This window comes from Delphinus delphis, chromosome 19 (assembly GCF_949987515.2).
Source record: "Delphinus delphis chromosome 19, mDelDel1.2, whole genome shotgun sequence".
In the NCBI taxonomy this organism is placed as follows: Eukaryota; Metazoa; Chordata; class Mammalia; order Artiodactyla; family Delphinidae; genus Delphinus; species Delphinus delphis.
Genome location: NC_082701.1, coordinates 30,630,209 through 30,657,566, shown reverse-complemented (window position 1 = coordinate 30,657,566; position 27,358 = coordinate 30,630,209). Strand labels below are relative to the sequence as shown.

At 61.3% G+C, this 27,358-nt stretch overlaps 1 protein-coding gene across 6 annotated transcripts; it reads right to left on the bottom strand.

Moving 5' to 3' along the window:
* Positions 1–306: 306 nt before the first annotated feature.
* On the bottom strand, positions 307–25,164 carry TSPOAP1 (TSPO associated protein 1). 6 transcript variants are annotated; one of them, XM_059997511.1, is made up of 32 exons: positions 24,835–25,164; positions 23,912–24,019; positions 23,498–23,626; positions 22,718–22,897; positions 21,974–22,159; positions 20,650–20,727; positions 20,482–20,565; positions 20,141–20,230; positions 19,848–19,970; positions 19,493–19,597; positions 18,024–18,074; positions 17,689–17,709; positions 16,717–16,918; positions 15,945–16,117; positions 14,628–14,743; positions 14,244–14,353; positions 10,587–11,417; positions 10,266–10,417; positions 9,562–9,939; positions 9,237–9,476; positions 8,716–8,895; positions 7,295–8,131; positions 6,546–6,645; positions 6,305–6,459; positions 5,529–5,697; positions 5,109–5,180; positions 4,669–4,701; positions 4,372–4,475; positions 4,214–4,285; positions 3,890–4,000; positions 3,183–3,244; positions 1,313–1,453 (listed from the first exon to the last, which is right to left on the bottom strand). In XM_059997511.1, the coding sequence occupies exons 1-31, from the start codon at positions 25,162–25,164 to the stop codon at positions 3,215–3,217; spliced, it is 5,550 nt and encodes a 1,849-aa protein (XP_059853494.1). In that variant the 3' UTR covers positions 1,313–1,453; positions 3,183–3,214. The 6 variants fall into 6 exon arrangements, with proteins under 6 accessions (XP_059853492.1, XP_059853493.1, XP_059853496.1 ...); XM_059997512.1 differs by having other exon boundaries at positions 5,109–5,153; XM_059997509.1 differs by lacking the exon at positions 3,183–3,244 and having other exon boundaries at positions 307–1,453.
* Between the last annotated feature and the right edge of the window lie 2,194 nt (positions 25,165–27,358).

The following is a 27,358-nucleotide window of genomic DNA, read 5'->3' as shown; positions in this document are numbered from 1 at the left end:
GTTCAGTCCACCACCTTGAAACAGGTGCCTTCTCTCTTCCTATCTCCCCACCCTCTTCCCAGGTCACGTTCTTCCTCCAGGACCCTGACCCAACTCCGAACACCTGGCCCTGCAACCAGGAACTCAGGAAGCTGCCAAACCTTCCTAGGAAGAGAATTCCAGAGCCGCTTGGTCTTCTTGGTGTGCATTAGTTTTACCCCAGTCACCGTCAGATGTTAACTTCTGGGCTCTAAAGTGGAGTCCAAAGCCCACCATGACCCACCCCTCAGGAGTCCTTCATCCCAGGTAGAGCCCAGCATGGGTTTTGTGAAAATAGACTTTATTATAATAAAATGTCTCTTTAAATAAATGCCCCCACCATTCCACACCCCTGGAGACCAAGGTGGTGGTCGGTGGGGGGGGCATTCAGTCCAACAATCAATCTGTCACCACAGCAAAGGAAACATGCAGAGACGCTCACCCAGCTGGAGGGGGAGGGGGAGGGAGGTGGCTAGGGTAAGGGGGGAGAGCCCCCACCCCAATCTGAACAGGGAATGTATGAAAATAGCTGCATAAATCTGTCCTCTTCCCCAGGCCCCCCACTCCAACAGGGGCCAGAGGAAAACGATGCAAAAGAGAAGTTGAATCTGATGAGCAAAATAAGGCAAACCCAGCTCCTGCTTTCTGCCCGCTGGCCCGGGGCTCAGGCCAGGAGGGCGGCTGGCAGGAGGGCAGCGCTACGACCAGGGTCCTTCCCGGGCCTGTGCAGTGGAAGGGAGACGAAGGAAGCTGGGCTGAGGCACTGGGTATGTACATATATACACGGCTCCACCCCCCTGCCCGCCCGGGGATGGGGGGCTGGGCAGAATCCAGTGCAAACTCTCCTTCAGGGAGGGAAGACTTGATGAGGTTGGCCAGCGCTGTCGGAGGGAGCAGGGTTCCCGGGCCAGGCGTGTGGAGGCCAAGAAGGGGCTCGCATGGCATGCTGGACACCAGGCGGGGGCGGGAGAAGCAGGAGTCACGAGTCCACATCCAGGCCTGGCTCTGTGACCCAGGTGCTCGGCCCCGGTGGCCGACTCGCTTCCGCACGCTGCGGCTCAGGCAGCCGTCCTGTCAGAGGAAGATGCCCACCCAGAGGACGCATCCGCAAGGGCTCATCTAGCTCTGACCTTCACCGAGTAGAATTCTCATCCGAGTGCCAAAGCACTGGCTCGGGAGAACGAGAGTCCAGGGCCTTCCCCAAGCAGCCGGGACAGTGCGCCGGGGCCTCGGGCCTGCAGGACGGGCCGCAGCATCACTCCTTCTTCCCAGAGCCCAGTTTCCTGAGGAGCTGCTTCCCCTTGGAGAGGAGACCCCACACCTTCTTGCTCGGGCCCTGTGGTGCCCCCCATTCAATCCCGGAGAAGCGGCCAGGGCCGGGAGCACAGGGCCAGCCGGGCGGCGCTGGGGGCCCTTGGGTTGAGCTGGCCCAGGGCTAGAATGGGAGAGAAAAGGGGCAACGTCAGGGCCTGACGGCCCACCCACCCACCTCCGTTCTGCCGCAACCTCAGGGGCCTGCAGAACCCAGGTCACGGAACCACGGTCGTGAACCAAAACCCACCGCCTGGCTACTGCCCCCCACAGAGCACGGAGAGGCAAACGGGCGCGATGATGCTGAGGGAGCACTGAGCTGGGAGTCGGAAGGGACGGACGTGGAGTCTCATTTCTGCTCTGTTCACTTGGACCTGGGCAAGCCCCTCCCCTTCTCTGGGTTTCTCTGGAGGATGCTGGGCTCAAGAGTCCTTGGACCTGACCCTCGGCTTGGGTGCTCCAAATACCCCACGTCATCCCCTCCCAACCGAAGGTAGAGCGGGGACAGGGACGCTGGAGGGGGCCATACACTCCAGGAACGATGGTTCCCGCACCAGCGCACAGACGGAAGGAGCAGGCCCGCACAGGCCAGCAGACGCGGTGTCCGAGGGCCTTCAGGGAGTGGAGGAGTGCCCACCCCTTGGGGAGGAGACGGAGCCTCTTCCTTGAATGGCCCCTGAGAGGGCTGCAGGGAGCCCAGGGCCAGAGGGGACTCACGGTCGGGCGGCATTCTGTGCCCACCACAGCTCTGGAGGCTGCTGCCCCTCCCTTAGCACGTCTCCCTTGCAGAATCTCCTCCTTGCTCCGTTTGCCACTGTGAGTGGCTCCCTCTGCCACAGGGCCACCCAGACTGTGCTGTTAGTGGCCTAAGAACAGCGGCTGGGCAAGCAAGAGAGCCACGTGCAGGCCTCCCGCTACCCGCCAAATTCCCACATCCACTCTGCGACCTCCTGTGCCTGGTACAGCCCCATCCGCTCCTGTCAGCCTGTGTGCTCTCCATCCCCTGCCCCCCACTCCCTTCCTCAAACCCCCGCTTCCACCAGCACCTGGCAGTCTGCTGGCAGGTGCTGGGTGCCCAGCCTGGGGCCCGCCCTCACCTAAGACCCTGGTGATGTGGCAGGGCCGCCCACAAAGAGCTCTGCTGGCACCCAGAGGTCGAAGAGTGTCTTGCCAACTAGCCAGGGCTGATGGCTGGCCGGGGTGGGGCGGAGGGGAGTAGGCCCTTCCCACCCCCTCCCAGGGCTCCCAGGAGGGAGGGGTTGCTGGGGAAACAAATGGAGGGAGTCTCTGAGCCCCAGAGATGAATGGTCTGGGGTTACCTACGGACTCCAACTGTTTAAGCCTCCCCTTTTATGCCCCCCAGCGGAGAAAATGGAGAGTTGGACATAAAATCATGCATCTGATTCCCTAATAGGTCACGATACAGGGGAGACCGTGGTGGGGGAGACTGTTATTACTGGCGGCGTTAGTGTCATCCCTCTGTCACCAATAATAATCACAATATTATAATACCATAGTCTTATAGTATCATAATATACTGATGAGCCATATGAATGTCACGTACTATTCTATAAGCCACACGTGCTATAGAATATGAGGACTCAGCTAATATGGGACATTATATCCTAGGGTGACACGTATTCCCGTGGCAGCTGGCATTGCCCAGAGGAAGGCAAGGGGAGGGGCTGATCCTAGGCCCAAATCTGGCTCACGGCAAGAGCTCCGTCCCCTGTTCCCTGGAAGAAGGTGGAAAAGCCAGCTCAGCTCCGGTGTCTGAGACGAAGGAGCGCCGTCTGATTATGGTGACACGAGGAGTAGGGTGACATGGACATAGGGGGTCAGTCCCCACTTACATGTCGCTTTCTCTACATATATCTATCTCCATCTAGCACTGGACTCTTCTCCTCCTCGTTCTCTGAAGAACAGGGAACAAAGAGAGGAGATGGGTTACGGCCAGACCATACGCTCTCCACCCGGTCACCAGGTCGCCCAGGTCACCAGGCCTTAGCAGCAGGTGCTGCTCTGCATAGCCCCTGCCTTTGGAACGATTGCACGTGGAGACCCAGGGCTTTCTGGTTGGCGCCTGGCCTCCTCACCCTCTCCCTGCCCCATGAACCTGGAGCTTAATTGTACTCCACCCACCCAGGAAGCTGGGCCTTGCTGGGCATCTGGCTTTAAGAGGCACCTGGGAGACAGAGAGACGCAGCAGTGGGGTGGGGAGGGTCCCTGTACCAGGGGCTGTGACAGCTAGAGGTGTGGGAGGCTTGAAGGTCCTTTTCCATAGGGCCCCTCACCTGCACTGGCCGGGGGTGTGGACAGGTGGGGATCAAGGTCTCGGCCTCACCCCACTGCACAGAGGGCCACACACTGGGAGGGAGCCACCCCGGCTGGGCTCCCTCTGGCGGTAGCTCGCAGCCCCGCCCTGGGCGCAGTGCGCACCTGGACCACTGCCCGGCTGCACTCCTCGCACGACGCCATCCTGCCCACCCCTGCCCCCCTCCAACCACACCAGCAGCATAGAGCCCCAACTGCTGAGCCAGGAACCCAGGTCCTCACTGACCTGCCCCTCGGCCTGGGGTGTCCCGGGCTCCCTGTCTGAGCCGCCTGCCTCAGGCCCAGGGCCCTCCAAGAAGTTGGATGGAACCAGGCCCCGCTGTCCATTCAGTTCCCCCTGGGGAGGAGATGCTGAGACTAAGACCAGGAGAGGCCTCACCCCCAACCCCTTGACCCTGAAGCCCCCGGGGGACGGGCTGGGGTCAATGTCACTATCATGGGAGGCTACCTGGTCCACTCCTCCGGGCTTCCATCAGGAACCCTTGCTCATCCCCCTCCCTGGCTCTGGGAGAGCCCTCTTGGGCACATCCCCCCACCCCCATGTTCTCACATAGTAGAAACCATCATCGTCCATGCCCCCAAACACAGTGATGACGTCCCCTGCCCGGAAGGGCAGCTCTGCCTGTGGAGAGACCAAGAGGCACGTGTCAAGCCCGGGGAGGCCCTGCCACCACCCAGCTTGGCCGGGCTCTATCTGAGGGTCCTCACCTCCACATCCATGTTGGGGGAACTCTCCCGAGGGTTGTAGTCAAATGCAGCCACCATGGAGCGGGGAGCTTTCAGGCCAGTAGAGGAGACCGGCTGGGAGGCGCCTGGAGGGGGAGGGGGAGAAGACTCAGGACTCTCTCTAGAACCTCCCCCACCCCCCTACCATCCTTGGCACTGGAGGCCTGCTGACCCCTATTCACCACCTGCCCGCTAGTTGTAGCCCCTGGGGAGAGGTCGGAGGGGCTGCCCCACCCCGTCTGTCTCCCCAGTCTCCACTGCACAGGGCTGGCCCCTCACCTGCACAGGGCTGGGCAGGGCCTTCGGACTCAGCTGCGGAGAGAATATGACTGTGAGCCCCGCCCCTTGCATCCCTCTTCTTTGGGGGCGGGGGGGGGGGTGCAGCCTCACACAAGGGATGCAGGAGAAGGACGCCCGGAGAGCACATCGGCCCGGCCCTTCGGTTTTCGTAGCGAACTAAGGCCCAGAAAGGGTAAGGGACTCGCTCCAGCTGGCAGAGAGTTTATAGTCGGGTGCTTTCTGGAACAGAGGTCCCAGCAAACCACTCCCCATCTCCATTAGAATGAAGCTGCCCACTGGAGGGGTGGCTGGGGATGAAGGTCTGGCCCGATTCCCTGAACCTGCTCAAGGCCTCCCACGCGTCTCCCCAGGGAGAGACACGCAGTGTCCCCACCCTCCCGTCCTCACAGGCCCCCGAGGGAGAAAGGGGTCTCACCCACCTTTCTTGGAGCGGCGGGGCTTGGGGGGAGGCCCAGCTGTGCGAGCTGTGGAGTAGACAAAGGGACCGTTCCCTGGTCCAGAAAGGCAAGCAGACGTCAGAGAGAAGCCGAGGCGAGGGAGGGCGATGGGCAGTGACTTCAATCTTCTCTCGGGGCTGTACTAGGGCTCCTGCACCAGAGCGTCTACGCACATTCCTCTCTCATCCCCCACCTCCCGGATCCAAAATACAGGGCCCGTCCCCTCGGCAGTGAACCCCCACTCCAGGCGGCAAGTCTCTGAGGGGGACGGTGGCTCTGCCAGACCCTGGGCCAAGCAGGCACCTCGGCCACTCCAGACACACGAACTGCTCTGGGCGGGGGCGCTGTTGGAGTTGGCACCGTGGTGGCAGGAAGTGGGTGGGGGACAGGAGCAGGTCGTACCTGAACCCTCCACGAGAACATCTGGGGACAAATAGCCCCGCTGGAGCAGCTGCTGTCTCCCTGCAGGACTGTCCGCAGTCACCTCGGACACCATGTTGCACGGGATGTAGCCCATCCGGCCCCCGCCTTCACCCCGATAGAAGCCATCGGCATCCTTGTCCCCAAACACCTGGACGCGAAGAAGACCCGTTGTGTCAGGAGGCCAGTTCAGCTTGCTCCCTGCACCCGAGGCCCCGAGCTCACAGCGCCACACTTGGGACTGCAGAGGAGTGCGCTACCTTTTGTGGAACAGGAGATGGGGGAGATAGCCAAGAACCGGATCAGAGGGATGACAGAAAATAGCCCTTTCCGTGTGGTCGTCACCCACTATCTGCCCATGCATCCCCCCAGTCCAGCCCAGACTAGATCCCCCTGACCTCAGAGCGACAGCCGAAAGCCTTCAATAAACACTTGGAGGCACAATAAAAGTTACGATGCTAACGGCAGCAGTTACCACATCGTGTTATGCGCCAGGCAGTGTCAGGGCTCTATGGGTACTGAATCATCTCATCCTCAAACAACCCTGTGAGGTGGACACTTAACATTATCCCCATTTCACCAATGAGGCCCAGAGGAGTTAGCTAATCTCCTCAACGTTTCACAGCTAGATGTGGCAGAATCAGGACCCAACCCCACATCACCTGGCTCTAGGAGCTGTGTTCTCACCCACGCGTGGCTATCGTACCCCCAGCGCAGGAAAGGAGGCAGGAAGGAGGACCAGACGGTGAGTCAGTCACCTTCAGGATCTGGCCCTCCTGGAAGGGGAGCTCCTCTTCCCCGGCATCAGGGTTGGGAGACATCGACACGGGGTCATAGTCAAACAGAGCCACAAAGACCCTGACAGGTAGGTCCTGGTAAGCCAGTGCTTCTTCTGGAGGGCTCCTCAGAGGGGCTGTTGGGGAGAGCGGTGGCAATAAGCTCTGGCCAGGGGGGCAGGAAAGCCCCCTCAGCCTGGCCCAGCCCCCCACAGGTGCTCACCCAGCTCCGCGGAGCCTGGCCTGGGGGCCCGGCCCCCTCTCCGCTGGGGGCCCCTCCGCCCAGAGCCGTTCTGCCCTCTGGGCTCCCCAGTCTCTGTTGCCTGCAAAGAGAGGGCAACAGACGGCAGAAGTGACACACCGCCCCTCTGGCGGGCACCTCAGCAGGGGCGGGACCCCGCAAGCGCTCCCCCAGCTCTGCCCCGTCAGCGAAAGCGGCACAGCAGAGCAGGGACACACGTTCCTCTCCTGGAGCCGTGGCCCAACCTCACTGGAGGCATCAGACACCCCCACGTGGGGAGGAAGGGCAGGAGGGGAGGCCCAGCTCCGGCCACCTTAGTAGATGAGTGCAGTTGAGGGACTAAGGTTAGATCTGAGAGTTGGACGAGGAGCGTGGGAGAGGAGTGCCTCTTCTCGGTGTCAGGGTTGGGTGATGCCGGACATCACAGTCAGTGTCCTGAAGATGTAACTAGCTAAGCAGAGGAAAGGGCCCCCCGGCCCAAAGGCAGGGGGCCGGCGGGCGGCAATTGGCGACTTATGGCCACAGAACATTGTGCATCCCAGTTCCGACCGGCAGAAGCAGCAAAGCAGTGGAATGCGGGTGGGAAGAGGCAGGTGAGGGAGCCCGGAGGCCCAGCCCCACCTCTGCTGATGGAGACGGCAGCGTGGAATGGGAGCGGCCGGTGGGCAGCAGGCAGGGCCACCAGGCGGCAGCAGGCAGGGGGCTGCCCAGGGAGGGGGGAGGGCACGGACCCGGGAGGGTGACTCCTTGGCTCTGCCAGCGGCACTGCGGCCTCTCCGCTCTGGCTCCCCTTTCTCCCAGGCCGGGAGGCGTGGGTAGGGGTTGGGGCCTGAATTGGCCTTCGGAGGCCCCCTGGGCCTTCCCGTGGGTGCTGCACCCCACGCCTCCCCGTCTCCGAGGTAGCAGGAGCTGGTGCCGCTGACGCCCCCGCCGCCCGTCTCTTGCTCATCCTCAGAATCATATTCGATGTTGATTTCCAAGCACTTGGGGGAGATGCAGCTGGCCAGGCCCGATTCCGGGGCTGGGCCACGGGGACACCTCCTCGAAGGGGCCGGCCGCCCTCTCCCACCAGCCTCCGGTCCAGCCCTGGTGCCCTCGCCCACGGGGGGGCCGCCCCTCTCCCGGGCGGGGCCCGGTCGTCCAGAGGCCTGGGACCCGCCGTTGCTGAGAAGTCGGCTGCAGTGTTCACGGGGATCTGGGGACCGCCTGCGGCTGGGGGGCTTCTCGGGAGAGCCACTTCCTTTTCTCCAGCTGCTTCCGCCAACGAGTCCAGGCAGGTCCTCCAGGCGGTCCCCAGCCCTGGAGGGCTCGGGAGACAAAGGACATAGGCCAGGTCCTCGGGGCCGACCGCTGTCACAGCCCAGCCCCAGGAATGCAGGCTCAGGCGGGTCAGGGTCCCGGGAAGAAGAGCCTGCCCCCCGCCTCTTCTCGTCCTCTTCGTCCTCTTCTTCCTCCTCCTCAGGGATGCTAAAGAGCTTCTTGCTGCAGAACTGCTGGAGAGGCAGCTCCAGGATCTGCTCCAAGATCTCCTCGTCGCTGTCAGTCTCACAGAAGGGGTCGGGCTGGGGCTGGGGGGATGGGGGGAGGGCGGCAGGGGAGAGAGGTCCGTGGGAAAAGGACAGAGTTGTGACCTTTGCCCTCAGATGAGGGCAGGGGTTTCAGGTAACCCATAGCCCTCTCTCAGCTTCCTCCAAGAGGCAAGACCAGAGAGAGAGGCCGGCCCCAAATCACAGAGCATGTCCGGGGCAGAGCCAGAGGAAGAATTAAGGAGCACACCCAAGAACGGGCTGCCCAGATGCTGGGATCCCGAGGGGAGAAGCGTCAGGGAACAGGCCATGCCTGTCACAGCAGGGAGGCCTCCCGTCCCCTCCTTGGAAGCTCCCAGCACGAGCTCTCAGATGGCCAGGGCGCTTGCGTCTGGTGGGTTTAGTGGGGAGAAGTTACAGAAAAGAGTGCCTCGTTCTCCCCTTTCTTTCCAGGAGGGCAGAAGCCAAGCCTGAGCCGCTTCCTATCTGCTGCTCAGGACAGGGCCCAGGCCACACACCTAGAATGTTGCTGGCACTCGGTGGCATTGGAGCCGCTGCTGACACGTGGGGCAGAGGCCCCCAGAACCCGAGGTCTAGGGCCCACCAGTCCCTCCTCACCCCGTTACCTGGGCCCCATTGTCCCTGAGGCTGTTGCCAGCACCCTGCGTCGGGGAGGAGCAAGTCCTGACACCCAGCTCCTCTGCCTCGGCCTCCTCCTCCTCTTGGATGTCTGACAGATCTGAGTTGCGGCCATGGTCCACAAGGGCGCTCCCCAGACGGACCCCAAGCTCGGCCGTGTCCTCTCTCTGCAAGAGGCCAGCCAAAGGAGGAGAACAGGGAGGTGAGGGAGGGCGCTTTGGCAGGGTCAGCCCCAGCCAGAATGAAAGGGGTCCCTTGGCAGAGGGAGACAGGGGCATGCCCCAAACGGGGGGTACGCAGAGCAGGGGGTGGGGAAGAAGAAGGATGGCAGCCAAAATGGAAAGAAACCTGGAAGACAAAGTGACAAAGAGCTGGCCAGACATACAGCACAGACCAGAGCCAGAGCAGTGCAGAGAACAAGCAGAGAGGACAGCCGGCTCTGGGCTGGCAGAGGGCAGGGAGGGGGGCCTCGATTCCTTGAGGTGGCCCAGTGTCCCCAACCCCGTACCTCAGCCCTGGGCCTCAGCCCAGGCCCTGTGTCTCCTGCACGGCAGGCCTCAGCACAGGGCAGCCTCTGGGCCAGCGCTCCCTGGGTGGAGCCAGGGGCCGGGCGGGCCTCTCCCACAGTCCACTCAGCCTTCTCCTCGGCCAGGGAGGAAGCTGCAGGGCCAGGAACTCGCTCTCCCGAGGTTGGCTCACTGGCCTTCCTGTCTCCTGGGGCCCCCAGCTCGGCTGCCCCAGCCTCCTCCTGGAATGGCAGGCACTGAGGAAGGGCCCAAGCGCCAGACCCTTCTCCCAGGCTCTACCTGCTCCCCTTCTCCCCAGCAGCGTACCTGAGAGCCAGGCACCGGGGGCTCCTCTGAGGATCCTTTTGGTGTCTCTCCGGGACAGCTTGCTGGGGAGCCCCCGGGGGGCTCTCGAGCTCCACGGGGGTTGGGGCACCGGAGGGGAGAGCTGGGGTCTCCAGGCCCCGGGGAGGCTGGAGCAAGGGGCGGTCTGGCCTCCGAGCCCAGTCGTGGGGAGGGGCAGGAGACCCTGGCTGGTGAGGAGGCCTCAGCCAGGGCGGGGGCGACGGGAGCCGGGATGGAGTCGGCCGACTCGCCGTGGGGCGACATGGTGCGCACGGCCACCGCGCGGCACGCCTGCAGCAGCTGCAATTGCGACAACTCCACCAGCACGCTGCCTGCCGTGGGGGAGGCCACCTCCATGATCTGCAGGGCGGAAGGAGCACAGGAAAGGGAGGCTGAGGTGGCCAGGTGTGCGGACTCCGCGACCACCACCGCGACTAGCATCATGCCAGGCACGGCGCCTTTGGTGTGCCACGTCTCATCTAAGCCTCCCGGCCACGTGGTTTCAGTGGTGGAATCCCAGTCACCTGCTACCAGAGCCCACGCTCTTAACCAATCTGCTACTTAGTGCCCAAATGCCAGGGCCAGGCAGCCCCTGTGCCAGGCTGGGGAGACTAGGCCTCTGAGCGTGGCGAGGAGAGACCCACATCTCGATCCCAGGGTACAGGTGGGCAGTCCTCAGGCCATACCTTCTGCCCATCGGCATAAATGGCGTAGCCTGTGACGCGGACGCCGTTGGAGGTACCGGCAGCATCGATTGTTACCGGGAGCCAGCTGATGAGCAAGATTCCAGGGGAGGGGCCTGGCTCAACCTGCACATCCAGGGGGGCATCAGGTGGGCCTAGGGGGAGGGGGGCACAAGACCCAGTAATGCGGCACACTCACTGCCAGACGTAACAGCCCGCTTTGCCATTTCTCTAAAAACGCAAGTAGCAACAGTCTCCCCTTCGGACCCATCCGTGGCCTGACCTCCCAGGTGTTAAAGACACCAGGTGCCCAAGCCCACCTACCTGCTGGGAGTGTGGTGAACTGCAGGGTGGCAGCCCGTTGCTCTGGCCTCTCCAAGCCCGGTTCCCAGGACCCTCGAGGTGGGAGCTGAGCCTCCACTCGGGCCTGATAGAGTGTACCAGGCCGCAGGTGGCAGAAGGTGGCCCAGTAGGTGCTAGGGCAGGCAGAGGGGCACTCTTCCCCATTGAGGTAGATGGCATGGGCCAAGTTGCTATTGCCGGGCGCCCAGGTGATCTCAGCGGACGTGGCTGTCAGTCGATGGACCCGCAGCTGGCTAGGTGCCACCCCGGCCCCGGCCCCTAGCACCAAGCAACAGCGCAGAGGGTCAGAGCCGCCCCAGCTGGTCAGGGCCTGAACAGAGATGCGGAGGGGCCCAGTCTGCAGGTCCAGATTCTCAAGCACGGCCGTGGGGGGCGCCCCGGGCCCCAGGGCCTGCCGCAGCTCCCCATTCACACAGACGTGGTAGCCACGCAGCTCCACGCGTTCAGGAGGCGGCTCCCAGGCCAGCACCACGCTGTGGGCCAGCTGCTTGAGGACAGCCAGACAGCGGGGGTGAGGCGCGGCAGGGGGCTCGCCCAGGCCCTCGGGCGAGGGGCTCAGCCTGAGCTCGTCCCCTGCAGCCTCTTCCTCTGTTCTGGGCTGGCTGCGTCCCCCGCTGCTCTGGCCTCCGCTACTGCTGCCGCCCGCGCCGCCACTCAGGAAACTGAGTTCAGGGCCTGAACTGTGGGACAGATCAGCCAGCTCTGGAGGCAGGGAGGTCAGGAGGTCGTCGTCGGACACACGCTCTACAAAATTGGAAGGGACCAGGCCCCTTCGGCCGTCCATGAGCTCCCCTGGTGGCGGGAGGGCAGGGGAGGGGAAGACAGAGAGGAGGTAGAGAAAAAGCAGTCCAATAAATGCATTTTAGCAATGGTTAGTGGCTGGTCTTAAGCATCTGATTCAGAGCAACATTTACCTGTCACCGCTTTTTAAAAGACAGGAGCAGTCAAGATCTGGGTTAGGGAGTTACTGGTAATTCTCAGTGGTGTGATAACAGTATTGTAGTTATATAGGACAGACATCTTACATTTTAATGTGCGTATGAATCACGTTAAAATACAGATTCTAACTCAGCTGGGTCTGGGTGGGGCTGAGATTCTGCATTTCTAACGAGCTCCCAGGTGACGCTGCAAGGATGCAGAAGGATGTCCTTAGAAGGAGATGCGTGTTGAAGTGTGTCTGGGTAAAATGCCATCTGTCTACAGCTTGCTTTTCAATCATCTTTTTAACCTATATACAGAAAAGGCAATTATGGCAAAATGTTACCAAGTTGAATCTAGGGGATGGGTACACAGGTATTCACTGTACTATTTAATTTTTCCATATGTTTGAAAACTGTCGTTTTACACAGGCCTGAGGAGTGAGGGAGGGGGTGCCCCTCAACTTCCCTGTGTGGGAAACAGACATCCTCGAAGGGAGAGGGACGCCCACCTGGTCAGAGTAAGGGAAGGAACCTTTAGACACAAAAGACATACCTGCCAGAGGAAAGAATCCCCTGTGGGTTCTAGAAGGGGTTGAGACCCACAGCAGACCTGGGTGCAGGAGTATGACTGGCAGTCAGTTCAGACAGTGAAGGAAGGTAAGCTCTGTTACCCTGTGCCAGTTGCCCTGAACACTCGGCAATAGAGTATTATAAAGCATTTGTTTTTTGTTTGTGGGACATCAGAAAAACAAGAAATTGGACATCCAGTCTGTCACGTCACAGCTAGTTTGGGAAAAGGAGAAAGATTCCTGGAAAACAGATGAGCTGGTGGCTGGTGTGCCTTACTGGGAGAAAGGAGGAGCGAGGGCCAGGGTTTGGGGGGTGTAGGCAGGCCTGAGCTGCAGGAAGGCGCGTAAGTTCCCCAACACCCTCTCTCTCTACTTATGCTAGGAGGGAAAAACAAAAAGTAAGAAACTTGAAGAAGAAACAAAAGGGACTTTCAATAAATTAAATAACGTGAGCACTGTAGTGGGTTGAAAGGTGGTCTCCCCAAAATATGTCCACATCCTAAACCCTGGATCCTATGAATATGACCATATTTGGGAAAAGTGTCTTTGCAAATGCAATTAAGTTAAGGAGCTTGAGATGAGATCATCCCGGACTATCTGGGTGGGTCCTAAATCCAATGACAAGTGTCCTTATAAGAGACACATAGGGAAAGACACTGAGAGAAGAGGAGGAAATGTGACCACAGATGCAGAGACTGGAGCGATGTGGCCACAAGCAAGGAGCACCTGGACCCACCAGAAACTGAAAGAGACAAGGAACAGACTCTCCCCTAGAGCCTCCAGGGGGGAGTGTGGCCCTGCCAACAACTTGATTTCACACTTCTGGCCTCCAGACCTGTGAGAGAACACATTTCTGTTGTTTTAAGCCACCCAGTTGGTGGAAATTTGTTACAGAAGCCCTAGGAAATTAATATAAGCACTAACACTATGGGGCGTGAGGTTAACGGTAGGAACCAACTAAGCAGATCCACAGCCCTGAAAGGCTGGTGCTGGAGCCTGGGCCAGAGTCAGTCTTGTGCTCCTGAAGCTTGAGCCACTGAGAGCAGCCCAGGTGGGACCAGACACAGATGAAGCAGTCACTTAGCCGAAGTATGAGGAGGAATAGGGCATCCTACACCCAGTTGTCTACAGGCCTTTCAATCTATCCCAAATTGCATAGTTCAAATTCTAGTAATTAGTTAATATTTATGTTTTAGCTGCCCCCCTCCGAACAACGGTGTTGGTGTTTTTATTTTTTTTTTAATTAAAAAAAAGCGTTTTCCCGGGAGCTATTTAATCCTGCTCTCCGTTATCCATCCTCACAGAGAATTTAGCTGTGTACCACCATTCCCAGCACCTACTCAAACAGCAGGCGTGGGGCCCAAGGAGGAGAGGCTTGCAGGCTCTGAAAGCTTCGCGTGTTACAGGCCCAGACCTAACTGCTTTCCTAAATCCCCACACGCGGCTGCAGCTCTCACCCTGCCCTGTGCAGCCCACATCCCAGTCTCCGTATGGTGCCATCCTCCCTACTGCGGAAGGATGCAGCCTGGTGCCTGGCCAGGGCCACCGTGCGGAGTCTCCCAGGCCATTTCTTCTGCAGGCCCCGCCCTGTTGCCCAGTCTCAGTAATGGGGCATCCGCCGTGGCTGCCCCATCCCATGGGCACTGTAGAACTGCCCTGAAGCTCACGCCCTGCCTGGGCCCTGACAACTGCTAACCGCTTGTTAGCACCCTTTCCTGGGCTCTGGACCCTGATTCTTCCTCCCCACACTGATTGGGGCACAGCATCAGATCTATGCCCCATGCCTGACCTCAAGGTCACTAGTGCTAAGCACTGCCATGCCCTGTCTGCCAGCACAAGAATGAACTTAGCCGAAATTCCCTGTGGCATTCTGTCCGCCACCTGGACCGTCGTAGGCCCTGTCTTGCTCTGGGCAGGTCTGGAGTCAGACCAGCTGCTCCCACGACCCTTCCTTTCCCTTTCCCTTTCCCTTTCCTTTCCCTTTCCCCGCGAGCTGCTGGGTCTCTGGAGGCCTTTCAGCTGAGCCTGAGAAGTTACAGTGGACTGAGAGGATACAGATGGGTGGAGGTCTTCGGGAAGAGGAGCTTAAAAGCAGGCGAATGGACAGAATGACCCCACTACCTTCCTACCTTCAAAGAAGCCATCCTCGTCCATGTTGCCATAGATGTAGATGTACTCGCCAGCGGTAAGCGGAAGCTCTGCCTCTGGGTTCTCATTGGGGCCCTCGAAGGGGTTGTAGCTGTTGGAGCAGGTGCAGAGGAGGAGGCGGAGGACAGCGACTGACGTTCTGTCTCCGTGTCCTGTGTCCTCTCCCCCAGTGCACTCGGCCTCTACGGAGACTTGGTTGTCCCCCTTTAACCACGTGGAGCACCCACTGTGCCCAACGAGGCTAAGAGGACATGTCCCGCTGGGGTCCCTGCCCCACTCCCGCTGTCTCCAGAGGCCTCGCTCTTCACCGCCCCCCCCTTACAGCCCAAGTGCTGGGGAAATGGGGAGCAGGGGTGAGGGCCCACCTGTAGCGAGCGAGGAAGACCTGGATCCTGGCTCCTCCCCGGCTGCCCTCCGGGGCTGCTGGCGGCAGGGAGACGCTGTCTGCCTCCAGCTCCTCCACCTCGCTGGCTGTGTCCACCTGCGGACACGCAGAAAGGGCCAGTCCCCTCCAGGAGCCAGGGGCCAAAGGCACAGCAGGCAGAGGAGGACCCACCGTTTTGAGAAGAGAAACTGAGCAGATGCTGGGCAAGGCCAGCAGCGATGGGCCCCGATGTTTTCTAACTCAGCACCTGAGCCGGCAGGGCCTGGCGGAGCCCAGATGCCCTGGCTCAAGGGACGAGGGCGGGGGAGGTAAACCGGATCCCTCCCTGAGCCCTGGCCTCTTTTCTGCACCAGCCCAGTAAATAAGATCACTTTCCCCATCGGAGAGGGGGCCAGCCACACCGGTGGGGGAGGGGCTGGGGAGGGTGTCCCACGACAGTCTGTCTCCTTAAGGTAAAAACGCCGCCAAGCACTCCGATGGTGAAGAGCTGGAGGCCAGGAGGCAGAAGGGGCTGAGAAGGCCCCGTGACGAGGGTACTGGGAGCGGAAACCGGGGCACCCAAAGCCAGCACCACCGCTCCATCCCACAAGGGGGCAGTAGAGGCCGCGGCCGGGTTCTAGCCCCTGAAACCACCCGGGGCTGCAGGGCTGCTCCTGACCGCCCTCCCGGCCCACACACCTTCTGGGGTTTGGAAGGTAGAGAGAGGGATGAGGTGATCAGAGGGGTTGTGAGTGATACCAAAGAATGTGGTAGTGGTACAGCTGCCACACGTTAAGCGTCCACGGTGTGCCCGGCACTGAGGGAGGTACCACCCTTGTATTTTTTCACATAATCCTCACAGCAGCCTCACGAGGCAGGGTTATTAGTTCCAAATCCAGACAAGGAAACCGAAGCCCAGAAAGAGGCAGCGACTTGCCTAAGACAAAGCTGGGACCTGAATCCCGGAACCTGCGCTCCTGCACGAAGGACCGCCTGCTTCTGCCGCAGACACGCAGGACCAGCCTCATTGGGTGGATCCTGGCGCCGACGTGTCTGCCTGCATCCAGCCCAGGACTCTAGGGCCTCTCTGGGCCCCAGAAGGGTGGGGCTGGGCGGCCCCAAGGGAGGGCTTGCAGGAGGGTGGGATGGGCCCCACCTGAGCTCCCCGCGCGCCAGGAGGAATCCACGGACCCCTCCCTCCCGGGTCCCAGCTCCACTTGGGACCCCACACGGGCCAGCGGCCACCCAACTCCTGGGTCACCCCCCACCCCCTTTCCCCACGGCAGAGCCAGACCCCAGGCCCCGCCCCAGCACTGACCTCGGGCGTAGGGCATGACTTGGGGCTGTTGTGGATGGACTCGGAGCGAGAGGAGTTGGACAGAGACTCTGCCTTCTTGGCCGTCCTTCGGGGGCCCCCAGCAAGGGTGGCAGGGGCAGGCTCGGAAGACTTTGGGGTGCAGTGCCCTGGGGAGCCTGGCGGGAGGTCAAGGTCTAAAGAAAAGATGACATGTAGCCTTGGGGTCTGTGGCCTAAGGAGCGACCAGGGACCAAGGGTCCTCTTGGATCTAGGGCTCAGGCCCTCCACGGCCAAGCTTCCTTACAAGAAGGGAAATACTGGGTGCGGGGGGGACTTGCTAAGTGGAGGTGGAGGTGATTTACGTGTATTATCTCAGAGGCTCCTCAGAGCAGCCTGATGAGGTGCACTGGGTGCTCCTGTTTTACAACTCAGAACACACGGGCCACAGAGCGTCAGCAGCATCGTGAACCGTTAAGTGAGTGGGGCTGGGACCACGAGATCCGACTGAAGCCCAGCTGGCTCCTCACCAGCCCATACTGCCTCCTACTGCCTGCTATTGCCCACCTCCCAGCCATGGCCACAGAGAGCTTGTTGAAGCAGGAGGAGCAGCAGGCCAAGAGGCTCCCCGCGGGCTTGTTTTTTCCCCATTGGAGCCTGGTTCAAGCCAGACCTGGCTCTAACTTGCTGTGTGATTTTGGGTGAGTTGCTAGCCTTCTCTGACGCTGAGTTCTGCTCTATACAAAAAACCCCAGACCTGGGGATTCCAGGCTAATGTCACTGGGGTCTACCTTACCTTTGGGGCCAGACCCCCGGCAGGGCTGGGGGGTGGAGCAGCAGGGGGGTGGTGGGCGGTCCCCAAGGGTACTGTAGCCCAGGGCGGAGGTGAGCAGATCCAAGGGGCCCGGGTGCAGGCGGAAGGCCTGGAGCTCCTGCGCCAGGAGGCTGAAGCGCTCAGTCTGGCTGCGGCACTGCTCCTCCAGCTCTCGAACCCGGACCTGGGCCAAGACCCACCGAAGCTGGCAGACCCCAGCTGTGCCGTCTCCACACAGCCCCGCACTAGGCTTCACACCACATCTGCCCAGCCCCTAGGCCTGGGCACCAGCCCTCAGCCCGGCTGCCCCACTGCCCCGAATAGTGTGCGGCTGAGGGTAAGACCGGGAGCTGTGGGCCAGCCTCACTCCCGGCCCCGCCTCTCGCAGCGAGGCCTCGTGCCCCAGGCGGCGGCACTTCCCGCTTGCGGCCGCTTTCTAGGCCAAAAGGGGTCGCCCTACCCCCATCACCACCACAGTATCACTTCAGCAGCTTTCTCAGCTCCGTGGCTTGTCACCCTGCCACAGTCAGTGACCCAAATCCCTGCCCTCAGAGGAGTCCCCGGAGAGATCCCACACGGGAGCCAGGGCATCTTTGTGACAGCAATGAGCCAATTCCCAGGAATTTTTCTCAGAGACCAGGAGAGTCCCCGTCAAGGAGATCATGGGTTACACTGGCAAGGAACTTCCTCAAGGTCTCAGCGGCTAGGTTTTAGAGGAGGGCAGGGCCTGTGTCTGCCAAGCACAGTGGCAGATCTGGGACGAGGGGGTGGCCCACATGTCCTGTGAGAATCCCAGCCCACCTACGGAGTCTCAGGTCTGCTACCAGTCGCACCCCCGTCGTTGGACATGAGGGTTGGAACCACTTAGACCTAAGAGAGGAAACGCAGTTCGGCCAGCCTGGAGAGGTGTTGGGGAGGCCCCCCGCAGGGAGGTGGGGAATCAGGAGGACATACCTGCATGGAATCCAGGGTAGACTGTGGCAGGAGAGGAAAGCACAGAGGAAAGGTTAGAACCCTTACCCTGTAGGTCATTGCCCAGAGAGGGAGGGAAGGAAAGAGGGACCCGAGCGGACCCCGCCCAGTCAGCTCCCTAGACTGACCAAGCAATTGCTGAATGGAAGGATATTGCAGGGCCAAAGGCGGAGGGGATCCCCCCAGGCCCCAGAGCACCTAGCGGCCCTTCCTGGGAGCCCACTCCCCACACACTCACGCCACCCATTCCAGCGCTCTCTGAACCTCTCCAGCCTCCCCAAAGCGGGCAGAGCTAATGGCCACCCCCAGGGACCCACCTCCAGCAGCTGCACGGCCCCTTCGTGTTCCCTCTGGGCTTCTGCCTGGGCCTACAGGTGGGAGGAGGCAAAACGATAGAGGAGAAGGATAAGGAATGGGGGTAGCATAGAGTGTGATGGAAGGGAGGAGGGTAGGGAGGGTGAAGGGAGAGAAGAAAGGGGAGGAGGCGAGAGGATGGGGGAGGGAGAGGGAAGCAGGCTGGGAAGGGGCTGAGGGTTCCTCCCTCTGACTCCCACCCGGAATGGTGTCAGAAGGCAACAGGGTCGGGAGGGGCCTCAGACTGCTTCTCTCTTCCCAGGGCCTCCTGCCTCAGGGTTTCCCTCCTGTCTCTCTTGAAGCTCTTCCTCAGCCTCTCCTGCCGGCTCATCTTCTATCCCTCCGGAGTGTTAGGGCGCCGCAGGGCACAGTGCTGGGCCTGCTTTCACTCTCTCCCAAAGGGTCCCCTCTAGGCACCCGACTAGACACACTGAACACTCCAAAACCTGTCTCCAAGACCCGCGTCCCCAGGACTCGAGACTCATAAACCCGGCTGTCTACAGACATCTCCACTCGAGTGTTTAACACACAACCCAAAGTTGGCCGAAACAGAACTCAGGTTCCCTGCCTCTCAAATCTGAGGCCCTTCGTCCCTCACTCCTGGAGAGGGACAAGCCTCACCCTCCATTTCGTCAGCAAATGGGTGAAAGGATGGGCACTCAACTGGAATCCCATGGTGAGTCCTGTCAGTTCTATGCCCCAATAATATTTCAAATCTCTCCACTTCTTTCCATCTGTGTTGCCTACACCCTAATCCACACAGCCATCATCTCCCGCCTGGACCCCTGCAGCCACCCGACACCTGACTGCCCTGCTTCCGTGCCCACTCCCCCGTCCATCCTCCACAGTGCTGCCAGCGCGATCTTCTAGAATGATGAATCAGATCATGCCACTCCCCTGCTCAGGACCTTTCAGCAGCTTCTAACTACTCAGAGAGCAGAATATCCAAACCCTTCCCGTGACCTTTGAGGCCTGATGTGATCTGGCTCTTGCCCGCTCCGGCTGTTCTGTCCATCCTACTACGTTCTAGCCGCACTGGTCTGCACCCCCGAGCTCCTTCCTGCCGCAGGGCTTTGGCACTTCTAGTCCCCTTCAGCTGGCTCCTTCCGGCCCCTGACGTATTAGAGGCCTTCCCTGCAGAGCTCTCTAAAGAGGCCGCTCCCCCCATCCCAGCCACTCTGTGTCACATCACCCTGGTCACTTCCCCCACAGCGTTTGTCCATGACCGGGGTCATCTCACTCCTGGATCTGTTTACTCGCTGATCGGTCAGGGACCTGACCTTTGCCCCCTCCCGGTCCCTCCAGCGCCCGGCACGGTGCCTGACACACAATGGGTTCTCAGTAAATACCCACTGGATGAGTGACGGTAAAGCTGGGGGTCCGGCAACCTACCACCCTTCCCCCACTCCGACCCCCCCAACCCTGCGCCCACCTGCTGCAGCCTCCGGACCTCCTCCTGCTTCTCCTGCAGGCGAAGCCGCGCCTGCTCATGCTCCACCTCCAGCTGCTGCCTCCGCTGGGCCACCTCCCGCATGTGCTGAAACACAAGAGCCCGCGTCAGGGCCCAAGCCCTGCTCTGCTGTTCCTACAGAAGATGCAAGACGAGGGTGCCTCAGACACCGTGTGTTCCAGATACTCTGTCGAAAAGGAAACTGAGGCTAGAGAAGGGAAGGGCCAGCAGCACCAGGACTCGGTCTATGCCCCAGTGCCCCACAGAGTGCCACGGTCCCACTTTCTCCCTGTGCCAGGGACCGATGCCCCCCCCCCCACCCGCACAGGCCCCTCACCTTCAGCACCTGCTCCAGGCTCTCCAGCTTGCTCTGCAGGCCCCGGCTCTTGAGAAGGGCCGAGTCCCTCTCCTGCGTCACTCCCAGGAGCTGGCCCCTCAGCTCCACGTTCTCCCATTCCACCTGGAGAGCGGGCAGCGCCAGGGAGTGCAGGGTGTGAGCCTCAACCCCCAGCATCCTCACCAGGGGTAAGAGTATGCTTCCTACTCTAGCCCAGTCTGGGGCGGTGGGTGGAGGAGACAGCCCTTTGCCTGGAGGCCAGGGGCCTAGCAGGACCTGGGCAGAGCTGCTACCTGCTCCTTCTCCGTGGCTCTCCCACTGAGCCGAGAGTTCTCCTCCACGAGGCGGGCATTCTCACTCTGGGCTTCCCTCAGCTGCAGTTCCTGCGAGACCAGAGGACCTCTGGGGAGGGTCCCAGCGCCCACCTTCCTCCTCTCCCCACACAGAGGACACTGCTCTCCCCCACCTGGAACCTGCATCAGCCAGGAAAGGGGAGCCCCGCAGATGGGGGGGGGGGAAGCACATTCTCTGGGCAGGAGCGAAGGAAGCAGAGCTGAGGGGAGCCCACCACCTGGCTGGCCAGAGGGAAGGGCGGAGCTGGCCCCCCGGGAGGCCCTCCCGGCTGGGCGCTCACCAGCTCCTCACATCGCCTCTGCTTTTTCCGGGCTTCCTGCTCCAGGCTCTCGCATTTCTTCCGCTTCTTGCTGAGCTCTGATTCCTGTGAGGTCAGAATGGAGCTCCTCATGTGGGAAGGCAGATCCACCCAGAATGGGTCTCCTCCAGCCCTCGACCTGGGACTTACCAGCTGCTGCACCCTCTGCTGTTTCTCTGGCTCCCCTAGGACCACGGGTGGGTTTTCCACATCCTCCTGGGGCGTGGCCTGGAAATGGCCAGGGGCAGAGGGCTGGCACCTGAGAAGAGGGCCTCGGGGCAGCCTACCCCCAGCCCCGCCTGTCTGAGGGAGGTTCCCGCCCCATCTCACGGTCAGCAAAGAGATCCCTGCCCGGGAAGTAGGGGTGCTGTCTGCCCCCCCACCACATCCCCTCATCTCCAGCTGATGTGGAAGAGCAGAGGCTGCACCCCTGTGTCCTCCAGACACAGTGCTTTGAGATCCTGAGCCCCATGCGTGCCCTGGGAGATGGGTCCCTTATCCAGGCCAAAGCTTTCCCTTTTTAGCTTCCGGCCCTACTCTGCACTCAATAACTGTCCTGGGTGTCCTTCAGCGACTGGCAGAGAACTAGGAGGCTGCCTGGGCCCCCAGGGATGTGGTGTCCCCAGAGCTAAGGGTTATGGATCCACAGAATCTGGGCTTGGCCCAGAGCCTGCAGACCTGGCCAGACCCTCCTCGCAGCTTCCACCAAGCCCACCCTATTGCACGTCCCAGTTATCCGTGCAAACTCCGGAGGACAGGTCTTGACGGGCGATGCATCTCCCTCTCTGGGCCAGGCAGAGGGGCAAAATCTGAGCAAGAAGCATCCCACGCCCTGAGGCCTTGGTCGCCAGGAGGTCCCTTCTCCCTCCCCTCTTCCCGGAAGGAGGCGGACCTAAGTGCAGCCCAGTACAGAGGATGGAGAGGAGCCAGACCTCTAAGTCCTGGGGGTCCGGAGCGGGGCCCCTAGCCCTCGGACCAGGGGCCACCTCAGCCCGGCGCCCAGTGAGGGTCGCCCGTACCTGGAGCTGGGGACGGGCACACTGCCGCCCCCGAGTAGCCGGGCCGGGCCTGACGGACCAGGCGGGCGCTGAAGGGGGCGTCCCCGCGCTGCGGCGGCTGCGGCGGGAGGCGGCGGCGCGGGCTGGGCCCCGGGTGGCTGCCAGGGCAACCGGGGATTTGCAGCCGGGCCGTACCACTGGCGGCGCGGCAGGGGCGGCGGGGCGGGCCGCGGGCCTCAGGCCTGCGGAGGGCGGACCCCGAGCCCCCGGGGGCGGGCGCGGCGCAGGTACGAGCCCCGGGAGGCCGGGCAGAGGACCCTGCTCCCAGCTGGGGACAGTCCCCCAAGCCCTTGCAGTGCGCATGCCACCACCGCGTCGTCGTCGGGGCCCTGAGCGCGGTGCAGGGGGAGATCCCCCGAGCCGCTCCCACCCCCATCTCCGCACACCCACACACCTGCCCATGCGCCGACGCTCACCTCTCCCGGGGCCCCGGGGGCGGGCGCCCCTGCTCTGGCCGCGGCGGCCAGGCCTGGGGGCCGAGGCGGCGGGGGCGGCTCCCTCTGGTTGCGCAAGGCGATCTGCCTCTGCAGCCGCAGCACCTCCCGCTGGGACTCCCTCAGCAGCCGGTCGAAGTCCCGCACGTGGAGCCACTGGGGGCCCTCCTGGAGTCGCGGGACAAGGAAGGGAGTCGGGCCTAACCCCTGCCCGCCCCACGCCATGCCCAGCAGAGCCCGCCCTCCGCCTGACTGGAGGGGCTCCGGGGCGGGGGAAGGTACACATCCTCCCATGCATACATGCCTGGTCATAGCTGCATGCTTAGAGAGCCACATGCTTCCGCTAGCCCGTGTGCAAATATTCCCGGGAACTCGTTTACTGGGCACTCCCGGCGAACCCGGCCCTGTGCTAAATGCCTTGAGAACATCTCTTCACACCCGTGTGAGGTATGTGTGGATTCATACAGTCAGACCCACTGGCATGCAGCCTGAAGCCCGGAGCACAGAAATTCCCAGGTCTGGGACTCATGGCTCCACCCCCTTCGGTTCAGGCTCCTTCTCTCCCCGCTGCCACCTGGGCCGTTGCCAGGGGAACCTACTCCCCAGCAGCCTCCACCTTCTCGCTTTATTTGCATCTCATTAACATCTCAGTCCACATCCCACACTGCCGAGCAGGCGGCCCTGTGTAGGGCTGAGCTGGAAGGGGTGACCAGGGCCTCCTCGCACCTTGCCAGCCAGGGTGAGCCTGGCCTGCAGCTCCCTGCACTCCCGCTGCAAGGCAGCAATCTGCTTGTCCTTGGCCAGCAGGGCACTGGCTGTCTCACTGAGGTCCCGGGCTCGCTGGCGGGCCAGGGCCTTCCGGCACAACTCCAAGCTGGCCCCTGGACTGGGCATGGGAGCGCTCACCTGGCCAGAGGAGAGGCAAGGCCAACGGTCATCTGCGGGCTGGGGCAGTCCCCCAGTCCTCAGCTCCTCTCACAGGAGAGGTTATGATGAGAACCTAGAAGTGTGGCCTCCTGCTTCTAGCCTGGGTCTGGATCTACCCTGGGTCTACCCTCAGGAGACCAACAGCCTCCCTTTGACCCAATCCCTGCAATCCTCAAGCAGGAGTGAAAGTGTTAACTGCACATCCTAGTTTGGGCCCAAAGGATGCTGCTAACTGAGGGCTGCCACTGTGATGGGTTCTCATCCCTGCCCCCAGCAGATCTGCACCCAGAGATGAGCTCAGCGGGAGGCTGCAGCCAGCAGCAGCACGTGGTAATCCAGAATCCTGCTCCCTGTCTGCTCAGGAACTCCCCGCCCAGCCCTTCCCTCCCTCCTGGAGCTCCAGAAACCCTCAGCCTCCTAGCCTGGCTGGCATTTGCCCTTCCTACACCTCAGCCCCTGGGTTCCTGCTTTCCGAGGTGCTGAGAGTCCGTGACTCCCAAGCCTCACGCCCTCCGGCCCAGCCCTGGCGCCCCTCTTCCCTGGTCGCCCAGCCTCCATCCAGTGGCTTCCCAGCCTCACCACCCGCAGGTTGGTCTCCTGCAGCTTCCGGGCTCTCTCCTCCAGGCGCTTGGCAATGACCGCCAGCTCTGCATTCTTCCGCTTCAGTCTCCGCACCTTCTCCTCCGTCTCGGGGAAGCTGCTCTTCCTCTGACGAGGGGTCAGCCAGAATTGGGGCATGTGGGGAGCACCCCCCAGACCCAATCCTAGACAGCCTGGGCCTCGGGCTAGAGTCCTGGGCTCACAGTGGGGTCCTTGGCAACTCTAGGTAGGGGTTCACCCTCTCCGGGTCTTGGGGTCATGTCAGCTCCGTGGAGCTCCCACTTGGAGCGACGCTCATGGGATGAGAAGGCCGCCGAGGCAGAGGCCCTGGGTGTCTGAGTCTGCCTCCCCCCCGGCGCCAACCAGGACCCAGGACTCGCTTCCAAGCCTCACCAGCATCTGGTTCTCCTCCTTCAGGATGGCACAGCGCTGCTGCAGCTCCCCCACGGCCCTCAGCAGCTCCAGATTGGGCCTGTCCCCAAAGCCCATTTTCAGCTTGCCCTGGCATGGGAGAGGACAGGGCACAGCGACTCAGGAACCCACCCTACCTGTGGAAACCAGAGCCCTCCACAGGGAAGCATTCCCCCTCCACAGTCCAAGGAGACATGGAGACGAGAAGGTTCTCCCACACAGTTCAGGCCTTCGGGGGGAGCACAGGAGACCCAGGAGAAGGGGTTGTTTAGTCCTGCCTGCCGACACTAGCGTCCCCCAACCCTGGGACCCTGTCTGCTAGTCCTCAATTCTTCCCATCCCTGCCCATCTTCCCCTCTTGGGAAATGCCAGCTTGCGCTCCCATCCCCACTCCTCCAGGCTCCTCAGGGCCCCTGAGTCCCCCAAAGTCCTGGTCCCTCCATATTCTACAGGAGACTGCTCGTACCAACCCCAAAACTTGTCCTCCCTGGCTCAGCCCAGCACTGAGCCCCCTCCCCTGAACCTGCTTCCTCTGGACTCTGATTCCATCACACACCTCCACACGCCCCCAGTATCCTCCAGCCCCCAAGGACAGAGACTTGCAGAGGAGATGGACAGACATAGACAGACAGACAGTCAGAGAGAGACTCACAGATGGAGGGGGAAGGGGGAGGGCCAGAGGCAGACAGAGAAGGCAGAGTCAGAAGGACAGACAGATGGCAAAAAATGGAGCCAGTGAGATTCCTGACCAAAGAAGGGAGGACAGACAGTCACAGAGACGAACCCACAGACAGAGATGGGCCCGGAGAAGAGAGGTGGGCAGTGAAGTTACGTGTCATGCCCAGGCTGGAGGGCATGGTGAGATCCCCGACCTCACAGACCCCAACCGTCCACAGCGCCCTTACCTTAGAGAAAGCCTCCACCTCCTTGCCCTCCAGCCTCTGGCAGCTGAGTCCAGAGCTCAGTGCTCCCGGCCCGGGGCTGGGCAGCCCAGTTGTTGTTCTTTCAGGCTGGATGCCCCCCACAGACCCGGGGCTGCGGGCTCCCTCGGGCTCGGAGCTCTCCTCAGGCCTCAGTTCTCCAACACGCAGAGCTGCCGGAGTATCGGCAATGCTTGGGGATGTACCTCCAGGTTCGCTCCCCTGGCCTGGAGTCCAGCTCTGCCAGGCGGGCAGTGCCCACAGCTCCATGTTTCCGGGGTCCCCCGGCCGGGGAAGGGGTGTCGGTTGCTCCATGGTTCTGCCAAGGGTCCCCAGGACCCGGGCGGGGGGACATCACCCAGCCAGGTGGAGGGGCTGGTGAGAGTCACGCCAGGCCAGACCCTTTCCTCTCTGAGCTCCTGGCTTCACCGAAGCTCCATCCGAGGTTGACTGAGTTCTTCCTCACCCACAAAGGAGGCTGCAGGAGCCGGGGCTGCCAGAGCTGAGCTGGGGGTATGCGAGGTGTGTCTGTTCGTGGCTGTGTGTGCGCGCAAGTGTGTGGAGGAGCAAGGGTGTCCCCGTGGGGGTGGGGAGGATGTGCAGAGGCCACCGACAGCAGTGCCCGGGTGAGGGTGTGCGTGTGTCTCCAGGTCTGCCTGTGCCGGTCAGCGCTGCTGTGTGTGTTTGGAGGATGGGTTCCCCCACTTGTGCGTGCCAGGGGGTAGTGGTTCTGTGTGACACTGTCTGCGCCTGTTTCAGAGTTACCGGTTGTTTCTGTGTGTGCGGCTGTGTGTATCGCAGGGCTGTGGCAGCGTGTGATGCTGTCACCGGTTGTGTCTGAGTGTGTCAGTGCTGTGCTGCCGTGTGCATCGCTGTCATGGGGTGTCCGTCAGCGGCTGTGAGTCTGACCATCCAGCACGATCCCTCAGTCTGGCTGGGGTCCACAGGAGCTGCTGGGCTGATCCCCAAAGGTCTGCTGTGGTCCTTTATCTCCTTCTCTCTCCGCTGCTGCCCGCCAGCTTGCTAGGCGGCTGGGCTGGTCTTAAGGAGGCCTGGGTCGGTGGGCTGCTTGCCTCATAGTCTCTGTCCCTGCTGGCCTCGGCTCTGGGGACTGGAAGGGTCCCCTACAGTCCCGGAGCCCCGAAATGGTGGGCGCCGAGGAGGGCTGAGCCTCAGAATAAGGGGGTGAGCAAGGGAGAGCCAGCTCTCCCCTCCCCCCTCCCCTCCTGCCCACCAATAGGAAGTCGGCTGCTGGTTTCCATGGTGATGGCGCTGGACTGGTGGGCTGGACCGGCAGGCAGTGTCAGGACAGAGGGAAGAGCAGGTTCCTTACAGGATCTCGGCCCAGTGCCCCCAACATGTGACCTCCCACCCCTCCCACACACACACCCACATTTTCCAGGGTACAGAGACAGGGGGGGCTGCAGACAGTTCTCCCCACATCAGTCCCAGCCCAAGCCAGGTAGAGACAGAGACAGGAGTTGGTATGACAGATAGACAAGGGATCCAGCCATGGAGAATGACAGGAATAGAAAAGATGGGATTTGAGATGAAACAAAGAGAGAGACAGGGAAATCAAGGTAATGACAAGAAGATAGAAGCAAAGAGACAGAGGTGGAAATAGGCTGAGGGAATTGCTTTCGCTTGCTCCTGGCAGGTTGCATTTTGGGGGCAACCTGGCCGTCTCGGGCCAGCAGGGAAGGGCACGCGGCCTGTTGGGCTGGCTTAGCCCCAGACTGTCAGGAAGCTCATCTTCTGTCTAGCCTTGGACCTTTTTGCTATGGGAAAATGGCATTTGGGGACAAGGATGTGGAACTCCCAGACCCGTAAGCCAGCCTCTATATGGGGGAAGAGGCCTAGGTGGAGTCCCAGGAGACACGGATGTCGGCAAGGGCCTCAGAGAGGCCTCTGAACCTGAGACTCAAGCCAGTCTGGCCTAAGGTCGGGGGCCCCCGTGTGGTGCCCCTGTGGAATAGCACCAGCCGCACTGAGCCACAGAGCCGCTGACGGTGGGCTCCACCCAGGCCAGAGCTGATGGAACTGTTGCGGGGCAGGGGGGCGGGGCATGAGAAAGAGGTGACCTCCTCACTTCCCTAAATCAGTGCGCAGATCAATATGTGCACCACTGCACGATGCGTGTCGCTGATGTTTATGTCAGGGTGCATGTGTGTCTACAGTCCACATACACAGGATAGACATAAATGTGTCTCTATGTATGTGGGGGGACACTTATTTTATATACATACACAGATATATGTGTGTATGCATGTATGCTATTATATGTCTATGGTCTCACTGGGTATATAGGTATGCATGTTTCTGTGTATGTGCCACTGTGTATATATCTCCTTGCCACAGTGTCATGCGCTGGGATGTATATGTGAGGCTATGATTGTGTGAGTGTATAAATTACAACACGTATGTCATGATAAATGTATATGGAGGACATTACACAGTATATAATGGCACACTCTCATACAGGCATGAGAATATGTAATGACGTAAATGA

Bases quoted from the DNA above. Each gene is read 5' to 3' on its own strand.
- TSPOAP1 (XM_059997509.1), bottom strand. From the start codon at position 25,164: ATGGAGCAACCGACACCCCTTCCCCGGCCGGGGGACCCCGGAAACATG. The intron at 20,231-20,481 runs GTGAGCGCCCAG...CTGGTCTCGCAG, and splicing joins AGAGGCGATGTGAGGAGCTG to GAACTGCAGCTGAGGGAAGC. The intron at 19,971-20,140 runs GTAGCAGCTCTG...CCCGCTCTCCAG, and splicing joins GAGCCACGGAGAAGGAGCAG to GTGGAATGGGAGAACGTGGA.